Source organism: Cynocephalus volans, chromosome 6 (genome assembly GCF_027409185.1).
Source record: "Cynocephalus volans isolate mCynVol1 chromosome 6, mCynVol1.pri, whole genome shotgun sequence".
Lineage (NCBI taxonomy): Eukaryota > Metazoa > Chordata > Mammalia > Dermoptera > Cynocephalidae > Cynocephalus > Cynocephalus volans.
The window spans coordinates 120,238,518-120,248,972 of NC_084465.1; the positions used below are offsets into that span (position 1 = coordinate 120,238,518).

At 40.0% G+C, this 10,455-nt stretch overlaps 1 protein-coding gene across 1 annotated transcript; it reads right to left on the bottom strand.

Annotated features, from left to right (window-relative positions):
* Nucleotides 1-275: 275 nt before the first annotated feature.
* On the bottom strand, nucleotides 276-7,321 carry THUMPD1 (THUMP domain containing 1). Its single transcript, XM_063100829.1, has 4 exons — nucleotides 7,018-7,321; nucleotides 5,694-5,865; nucleotides 4,285-4,533; nucleotides 276-3,865 (listed from the first exon to the last, which is right to left on the bottom strand). Exons 1-4 carry the CDS (start codon nucleotides 7,246-7,248, stop codon nucleotides 3,453-3,455), a joined length of 1,065 nt encoding a protein of 354 aa, XP_062956899.1. The 5' UTR covers nucleotides 7,249-7,321; the 3' UTR covers nucleotides 276-3,452.
* Between the last annotated feature and the right edge of the window lie 3,134 nt (nucleotides 7,322-10,455).

The window sequence follows — 10,455 nt, forward strand, 5'->3', positions numbered from 1 at the left end:
AGTAATCAATTTTTATATCTTTACTTTTTATGAGCATATACATAACTTTTTCATACATAATTTGACATATAAACATCTTTTATAATATATATACAATAAAACAAGAGATTTATTAAGAGGCAGAAAGAAAGAAAAAGTACAGAACACCAATCTTTAGGGAACAAATTTATTTTAATTTTTCTGAAAATATCAGGAACTATGAAAAACAAGCTGCTGTACCAAAAGCAAAATATAAGTAATGTTAAAAGTAAAAGTAACATTTGAAAATTATGTCTAACCTTAGAGAAACATGTTTTAAGATATCAAATTTAACACTTTTTCCTCCATAAAGCAAAACAAGTTTACTAAACCACAACACTGGAGTTTTTTTTTTTTTTTAACTGACATTAATTTTTTAAATTAAAAAACTAAAAGAAAAAAAGCACTCAATTCCCCCCTGAAATTTCATCATTTATAAAATAACATGCTCAATGTCAGTGAAAATAAACAGCTGATAAACCTGACACCAGATCTTCCAATGAATGAATTCAGATTCCAGCAGAACACAGAATTTCACAGCTGGGGAAGAATAGTTATGTCACACCCAGGTCTTGCCAAATACAAATAAATAAAAAAGGCGATTAAAAACAAATTATGATCTTTCTGTTGAGCAGCAGCTTTCACAAAGTAAAAGGAACCCGGTTCCACAGTTGTAGGTTCTGTGGACATAGAGCCAATTGTATTCCCCGAGTCCCTTTGTCTTGCACTAACAAAGTAGAAGCATCTTTGTCTTGGAGCAAGTTCATTGAAGAAGGCACCACAATCCTATCCTCTTTCCCCAAATGATACTAATAATATTATTATCATCCTTTTAAGATGACTTCAACCTCATTAAGAGTTAACACTCTAAATATCTGAAGATATGTAAGGAAGCTCCAGCCCCATCTACATTAGCAAGGTCCTGCCTGTTCTCTTTGCCCCTCAAATCCTTCTAGTCTGGTTTACCAAGCAGGACCACTAACTAGAAGGATAAAACTATATTCCCATGTTCACTAGCCATTAAATATAGTCACTTGGGTGGGAAGTCTTAACATTTATACTACTTCCTAACTCTTTAAAACTTGAGAATAAACCCATCTCCAAAAACTAATTTTATAGCCCCTTAATATCCTCACTCTGGACAATTTATTTTGCAGAACTTGTTGACGTCTGTTCCTTCCAGCCTTCTTCAATCATTTTACCTAGGAGGCCTTGAAAAAACTTTCGAATTCAGGGAACACCTGCAGGGAAACCTCATGATATGCAAATGTGAGCATGAAGTTGACTCTTATTTCACAAAAATCCACAACTGTCAGAGTAGGGCTGAGTTCTTTCTCTTCCCTCACAGACAAAATCTTAGGCTGAGCAGATTTAGAGAACCAGTTTCTCCTGCAGTCATACACTAACATTGGGAAAAGGAGGGGAATTGCTACTTAACTCGGTTTTGCAGTTCTTCCAGGTGGGTTGTAGTGAGACTTGAGACTTATTCATTCCTTCACGCTTAAGTCCAAGCAGCGACAGAAACATTTCAAGAGGTCCTTTGGCAACGTGAGTGTTCCAGAGTCAGTTTCCTTCTAAATCTAAGACTCTAGTCACTTTAAGAAAAAAATCTTTTCTCCAGCACCTTGCAGAAACTTGTTCGTTTTTTTATGTGATGAAAAATGTCTACTGCATAGGCTAGTTTCTGTAGTCTTTCTCCATTTTCAAAGCACTTGGCAAAACCTGGCCTACTATTTTCTGGAAAGTACCCTAGCAATTCACCTTTCAACCCAAATATCCTGTCAAGAACTCTTCCTCTGATAAACCATTGTATGTCTGTATGCAACAGATGAGTGTGTTTTTGTTTGTGCAAATTTTAGTTTTGTGTTTGTTTTTTTTTTAACATTCTTGCATAAATGGATCTTTAACAAAGTTAACTATTTGTGTAGCATTATTTAGAACTTTCTTCATTTCGTTGCTAAGTGTTTGACATCAGCATCTCTATGAAGAAAGCAGTGTGCTATAATGTCAACATCAGATTTCTTTTTTTCTTTTTTTTTTTCTTTTCAAATGAGGCAAAACTTGTTATGAAGCCAGCCACTGATGGGGCACGAAGAGTACAGATAACAAACCTTTGGTTTTTAGATATTGGAAGACACAACATTAAATATATACTGGCCTCTGTTTTGGGAGACTCTTAGCAGCAAAAAAGTTTCTTTCAACTTCAATCATTTACAAATCTTACAAATGCTACAGTATGACAAACATTCATGAAACCTGTTGACTCATCAACCTGGATAGAGAAGTTGCTGCTTTTCCGTTAACTACACAGAACTTTTTAGCATTATGTGACATACCATTAGTAATTCAACTTACTAAACTGAGAGTAAAGTCTTTTCAACTTCTTGTATTGCATCTTGCCCTAGCATTTTAATGTTGGCATTATCAGATTCTCACCAACTATGTGAATTTTTCTTTTCTGGAATAAGTTCTGCTACTAAATAATTTGCTTCCCAAACCTTTTTCACTGAATGTGATTTTTGAACAAAATCTTTACTGTTTTGGTATTCCAAAAGCCATTTAAAATAATCAACACCCTTACTTGTCAAATGGCTGTGATTTATAGTTACAACTTCTGGAGCAAATGCTAGATATTTAAATTGCATGCCACAGAAAATGGACAACAGAATAGACAGGTGGGATTATGAGTCCATATAAAACCCTTGAGAAGTAGCTTTCATTGTAAAGACAGAATTTTTTTTTGTCCCATGTTGCACAAATATACTGAAGTAACTCAGAAGACCGGAATTCTTATCACTAAACTTATAAAACATGTCTGCAGCTCTATGCCTAGAAAGGTCCTCTTCTATATCACACCTTGCCTTCAAAAATCGCAAGGACTGGACTGTCAGATTTGTTTGTAACACACACGTGTTAATAAAATATAAAAACAAGACATAATAACCAAACAAGAAAATCACAAAAAGTACAAAAAGGTCACAAAACAATTCACTTCTAACATACACAATCCATGTTTTTGCGATGTTTACTACAAAGTGGCAGGGGACAGCTGAGTTGCGGCACATAAAAATTCCTCCCTTAGGATGAAAATTTCCCTCTAATTTTCTACTTGCCCAGAGCTTGTTCACTCCCCTAAGTCAGCTGGCACAGCATAAGAGGAGGCTGGGGAAGGTAATTATGAGGGAGAGCTCAGCGTCAGCCTCCTCTCACCCTGTCCCACCGTGCAACAGCGTGTGGGCCTATGCACACTGCCATACAGGGCTGAAAGATCTCTTACAAGACTGTTAACAGGGCTGTGCAATCATTGTTCACTACTGTGAGAATAGCATTATGCAGCACACAATGGTCAAAAACAGTATTTTCAGTCACTGGAACCCTAGCAACATCTCACCGAATCCCAGGTGACAAACCCACCTCCAACACCAAATGACTTCCTATGAGAGGTCACCTTCACTTGACTTGGATCCTTCTGTGATTTGACTTGCAAGTTCAGGTTTAGTACCTCCCTCATTCACCCCCTGCATCTCAGACACTGGTTTTGCCTGCCCTAGCTCCTCGCTATTCTCTGGTATCACTTGCTGGTTATTTTTTCCTTCTGTTGGGTCATTTTGATTTAATTTGTCACCGAATTCTAATTTAGCTTCTTTCACATTTTTTCCCTCCTTTGGTTTAAGCTGTGACATATCCTTACCAATCTTCACCACCTCCTGGAGATTGTATTTTCTGAACAACATGTAATCTTTCACGACACTCAAGCAACAGACGACTTTGATGATTTCTACGACCACTGTGTACTGTGGATTGGTGAGATTCACTTTATTTTCTGAATTAAGGCTGCCCACTATTCCTGTAATGAAAATAGAAAAACAGTCTGTGAAGGATACCACTAAGCTTGATGGATACAAAAAATATTTCATCCCTTTCTGTTTGGGATGTGTTAGAACAAGATATAAACTAGTATAGTTTTCTATGTGAACTTTAATCAAATTCCCTGAGCCCTTGCAATAAATAAATACAAATAAAATCCTGAGACATTTAAAAAGAGTACTTTTTTCCCAAAGAAAATTCAATCTTGATTTGGGAAAAGACTAACTAGCTACAGGAAATCTCATATCCAACATAATGAAAACAGGATTGATTTATTTTAAGGACATTTTAATATACTTGCTCTGCACTCAAAAATGTTAACATAAATCTTAAAAAAATCTTAGGTCTTAAAAAAAAAAAATCCTTAAAACACCTATGTAAAATCACAGAGAAACATACCTGCCAATTCCTTGATAACTTCTTCTCTATTCATGTGACTGTTATTTCGAGATTTGTACACAATTTGAAATGTCCCTTTGTTTGGAGCTTTAAACCAGGGTTCCAGAAATGTTTCTGCATATTTTTTCATATCTTCTAAGAAAGCCTTGCATGTGCCTGAGATGGGTAACATACGTAAAATAACCCGAGTCTTCTTCTTCTTGGTTTTGTACATATCTTGCAGAATATGATGCACCAATTTCTCAGGTTCTAAAAGAAAAAGGAAAAACATCAGCACAGAATAAACAAGTAGGTTAAAAAGATAAGTTCTCAAACATTAAGATTCTCCAAACCCTCTAAAATGAATTTTTACTGAGTGACATAAGTAGACAGAAGTAGAAGAAATTCTCATAATGAATTTTAGATGAATCTACCCATTTTTTCCAACTAATATTTCTTCAGCACCTACTACATATTAAATCTAGTATTTTAACTTTTCATCATTATTACTGCTTTTGCTAAAAACAATTATTCATGTAGATACTGGAGTTAACATTTCTGTGTTGTCCTGAATTTATCCAACCACAACATCATGCTGTTATTTTCCTACAACAAAGCAACTATCAGAGTAATAAACATTAAACACTACACATTTTATAAAAACAAACAAAAATCTGCAAGTCACATAAAAAGATCTAATTAATTCATTAGCTATATTAGACAGAAGTCTAAATCTCAGACCTGGAAGGAATCCCAGAACCATGCAGTGGTGGTCCTCGGGCTGCATTCTGCCTACATACAAGTCTGTCCGGGGCTGCTCAGCGTTTTTTTTTTTTTTTTTTGGCAGGTGGCCAGTATGGGGATACAAACCCGTGACCTTCATGTTATAAGGCTGTGCTCTAACCAACTGAGTAACCGGCCAGCCCCTACTATTTTTTAATTGTTGACTACCTTTAAAAAATAAACTTCTCCGGATTTCCAACTTCTTTTGAAAAATTGGAAGATCTGACCCTGCAACTGGCTGGATCTGAGTAATAGCTGCAGCTGCCCCTTTTAGAAAGAACATGCACTCTCATTCTGCTTAAAGTTACATACAAAGGAAGTGGTTTCCACTCTTTCTGTGTTTGTTTTATTTTGCGGCTGGCCAGTGCAGGGATCCGAAACCTTGACCGTGGTGTTAACAGCACCACGCTCTCCCAAGTGAGCTAATCAGCTGGCTCTGGTTTCTGCTCCTAAGCCAAGACTAAGTCCACCACCCCATTCTACCTCTCCATATGCCTATTGCTAATCCAGTGCAGAGGAGATGAAATCAAATGATTAAGTGAGCCATGCCTATTAAGCCATTTTGTATGCAGTGTTCTCTGAGATAGATAGGGAAATGTCCAGATATTATGGGATCAAAAATCTTAAGGTGTATTAGTCAGACACACCTATCCCAAGTGTCCTGATGAAGACTACATTATTTGCCCCACTCTCCACTGACTGGAATCTTCTTAGCTTCATCTCTGTAGATGCCTTAATGTCATCAACTTCTTTCTTCAAGGCAGCCTCCACATCGTCGTCGTCTTCACTTCCAGAGGGCTGCTGGTCCTTGTCTGTAAACTGTTTGCATAAAACTAATAAGTAGCAATGACACAACCACTCATGTTTAAACACTATAATTAACTGCTTATGTGAAACCCCTCATGGCAGATAGGTCAATATTGACAATAAAGTTTTTTATTAAGAGACTTAGACATCACTCACTCCAAAATGGGGAGGAAGGGAGTTCCCTCAGATGGTACACGCAATTTTAAAATGTTTTCAAAAGCATCTTGACAGTCTGGGACAGAGGGAAATGATGAGATTAGACCAAATATTTATAGAATTAAAACCTTTGCTCCTGTTCTACTGAGAACAGTGCACAGAATTAGTTCAAGAACTTGCTCAAAACACCAGTGTAGACAACACATGCACCTGTAGCCCGGTTCTCTGCCTAACCAATGGGGTTGTCAATCAGACACTAATAATAACTTCGCATTTATGGAGCCTTTATTATACACCAGGATGTATTTAACGCACATAGGCAACTTTCTAGCCAACCCTATAAAGTACTAGCAGAATGAAGTAACATGCCCATCCATGCCCAAGTCCCAGAGCTAGTAAAGGATGGGGCCTGAATTCAAATCCCCTCTGTACTATCCTCCATTTATTCCTCTGGGTGTGCATGTGGGTCCCGGTTCATTTTCTAAGCCAGTAATATGATTTCCGAACTGCAATGGGACGATGAGGTTTTAGGTGGTGTTGGTACAAAGGTTTTTACTTTCTAAAATGTATCTTTACGTGCACTCGAGAAATAACTAGCACTAGTACTAACTAATCCACTGTGCCAGAGATGGTGCTTAGGGCAAACACGTTCCAACAGACAACTTCACAAGGGTGTCGTGAGAAGTTCACGTTTCTAAAAGAGCTTCAGCACATCGCCCGCCCCACCAAGAATCAATCAATAAACGGGAGGTACAGGGACTAACGATGGAGGGACAGCGGTGTAAACACCTCAAGAAAAGACCAACTGCAGGAGCCTGCGCGCGGGAACAGAGACGGCGGGCGGGACCAGAACCTGCAAGCGTGTACCGAGGCCGCGGGGCGGTGACCAAGCCGTGGGCGGGGCCGCGCCCCTCGTCGTCGCTCACCCGGCGACAGGTGCGCACGCGTACAGGCGCAGCCGGCCTCCCTCTTCCATCCAAGGCCGGCCCGCCCGCCCAGAACGCGCACCTTCTCTGGCCCGTACAAGTCGTCTCCGTACTCGCTGAGCAAGCTATAGGCCTCCTCCACGCACTTGCGCTCGTTCATGTTGCAGGTGATGAGGATGCCTTGCAGCCCGGGTTCCAGCTGCCGCGGCCCGCCGGTGTCGCAGCGCCGAGCCCGCTTGGCCTGCACGTACTGCGCCTTGCCTTTGCGCTTCCCGCCGCCAGGCTGCGGGGGCTGTTGCACGGGGGTCGCCATGGTGCGTAGGAGCTGAGGCAACCGAGAAACGTGCTTCTCCCCGGCTCTGCTCGTTCTTCCTCCACAGGCGCGGGCTGACTACGTCAGACGAGCGCGACGGCCTGCCCTCACCCGCCTCCCGGCCTCGCTCGGCGCTGCGCGGGGTCCTAAAGGCCTGCGGCCTGTGGAAGGGTAAGGGCGCGAAGCTTGTCCTGCCCGTCCGCCGCAAAGAGGCCAGCGCGTGGAGCCGCGCCCACGGAAACTTGGCCTCCGGACCCAGACTGGTTATAGGCTGTGCTTGCAAAGAACCGTTTCATCTACTCCTTCTTGTTCCTTGGTTCATTCAGTAAATCCTTACTGAGCCCTAAGTGCTGAGGTTGGGGCCTTTCGCAGAGCAAGACACCGTTGCCCTTATATGCCAATTTTTCTTAGAAGTTGGTGAGGCCTTCCAAACAATCCTGCTTAAGTTTTGTTCCTATTGAAATGTATATGTTCAATAGGCTTTCTTCTAGTGCTCCTGTTGCAGGACCCCAGATGCGCAAAGAAAAACGGGAACTCGGAAGTCAGAGAGACGTGATTGTCAGAATGTGATATATATTAAAATACAGGGACACTTGGCCAAACTTAACAGTAAATTGTCGCTATAGGAGCATTACACGTTTTAACTTGTAAAAAAGTTTATATTAACAGCAAAAATATTGTCCTTATCAATTCCTTCACACACTTGTTAGATATGATGTCCTAACACGATGGAGACATTTTGGTGAATTGTCATTGTCCATGTGTACTTGGTTTGGACAGGAAAGTCACATTTCTGGCTTCTGAGCCGAAAAAGGGTTTGTCCTTTGTTGTCAAACGGATTACCTAATCAAGTGACCCAAAACGTGGAGTGCATTGTAGTATGTAGTCAGGAATAAAGAACCTCTTATTTACTGTAAGACCAGCATCTCTCATATTTCTATACTTGTGACTCTCAAGAAAAAGTAATGCTGATATGAAATAATAGCCCCAAATCTATATACATATAAAAGTATTTTCATTAATAGTAAGGGAAAACATTTATCTTCTTTCATCCAATGAAGTATATCTTCCCATTTTCTTTTCTCCATACTTGTCCCCAAAATGTTTAAAAACCCATTCATTTGTCTGGATAAGCAGTCCCTTCAGAGTTAACATAGATCCCTTCAGAGTTCCCCACACCTTAGAGTCAGGAATCTATCTCCTTATACTTCATGCAGCTAGAAGCCAACTTGAACTTTATAAATCTTTTGTGTTGGGTTTGCACCCTTGACAGTGTATTACTTGTAGTCAACAAATGTAGGAATGCTGTGCATTTTATTGATCTAATTATTTCAATCTCATGTTCTGAGATTTAATTGTTATGTATGAAACAGACAATTTGATAAGTTAGACAGAAATACTTCCATTTACAACTCAAATCATACTATGTATTGCATGCTCCACCAATACATAACAATAGTCTTGGATAAAATACTAATGTAAGAAGTGTAAGTTTCAGAATATATTTAAGAGTCCAAGGCGACCAGGGTTTAGAGGCTCTTTCAGCACAGATGAAGACTAAATAAGAATGATCTATATGAAGACTCAGGTTGAATAATTTATATTTAAACTAAAAATTGGAGGGAAGCCAATGAGAATTCAGCATTCAATGTATAGACGAACAGAGAGACAAAGGGATTAAGAACATACTTCGGGAGTTGGACAGTTCTGGGTTTAAATACTTAGTCTACCACTGTGCTAGCTCTGTAACCTTGGGCAACTTAACCATTTTAACCCTCATGCTCCTCATCTGTAAAATGGGAATAGCCGTACTATACCTTATAGGGCATTGTGAGTTTTGAATAAAATAATTCGTGTCAATCACACATACAAATAATAAATGTTAGCTGTTGCTGTTTTGTTGTAACTGTTGCTAATTGGAAGTTTTGGTGGGGATAATTTTTCTCAAAAAAGAGTTGAAGTTTAAGACCCAAGCTTTTTGTGTTGAGTTGTTTGCTTTGAACTATTTCCAACCACTCCTTGCCGGTTCTCAGTACCCAAGAGATGCCTTATTATATCCAAATATGTTAACATAGCTTACAGAGCTGCTGTGAGAAGTAAGAGATATGAGACAACCAGTCTCCGATAGAGCCATGGCGAGCAGAAACATGGGGTCAGAGTTGCAGCAGAGAAACTCCATGAGTACCATGTCTACTGGAGCAGTGAGAGCAGAACCGCCATGGAGACCCGAGACTTGTGTGGGTACAAGAGCTATTGGTGTGCCTGCAAGAGCTGAAGCATAGCTTCAGACCAGGAAAGCCATAAGACAGGAGCTGCTCCAGGATGTGGGGACTCAACCCCCTGCGCCAGCATGCAGACGATGTCGAACGTGGTGTCAAGGTACATGATTTGCCAGCTTTAAGGTTTAATACCCATCCTGCTAGTTTTTGGACTTGTTTGGAACCTGTTACCCCTTTCTTTCGGCTTATTTCTCCCCTTTGGAAAGGGAATATGTATCGTATGCTTGTCACACCATTGTACCTTGGCAGTAGATAACTTGTTTTGAATTCACAGAAGGGACTTTCAACTTTGGACTTTTGAGCTGAAACAAGTTAAGACTTTGAAGATGGAATGAATGTATTTACCTGTGAGAAGGACATAAACTTTGGGGCCAGGGGTGGAATGCTGTGGATTGGTTGAATTGTGTCCCACTGTAACTGATGAAGGTGGGAAATCCTATTATGGTAATTGAAACATGAGGCCTTGAAGAGATTATTAGATTGTAGGACCATGCCATAGTGAATGGATTACTAATGGTAGTCAGTGGCTTGGTTCTGAGGGCTTTAAAAGGAGAGCAGGTGAGAGTCTCTCTTTCTCTCTGCTGTTCCATTTTCTCCAATGTGAGACCCCTGTATTGCTGTAAAGCTACCACTGAAAAAGGCCCTTACCAGATGTGTTCCCTGGACTTTGGATTTCCCAGCCTCCAAAACCGTAAGCAATAAGTTTTGTTTTCTTATAAAAAAAAAAAAAAGAAAGAAAGAAATGATATGTGGTGTACAAAACACCTGGCATATAGAAAACATGCAAGACATGATAATTCTCTTTTACTCCATGTAAGGGATGGTTCCAGCCCTAGCTTCTTTTTCCTTATTGTTGTCCTGGTTGTTGTTGTCTTATGATAAGAGAAAACAGTTGGGGAAAATGGTATGTTAGAAGAATCTCTCAAAA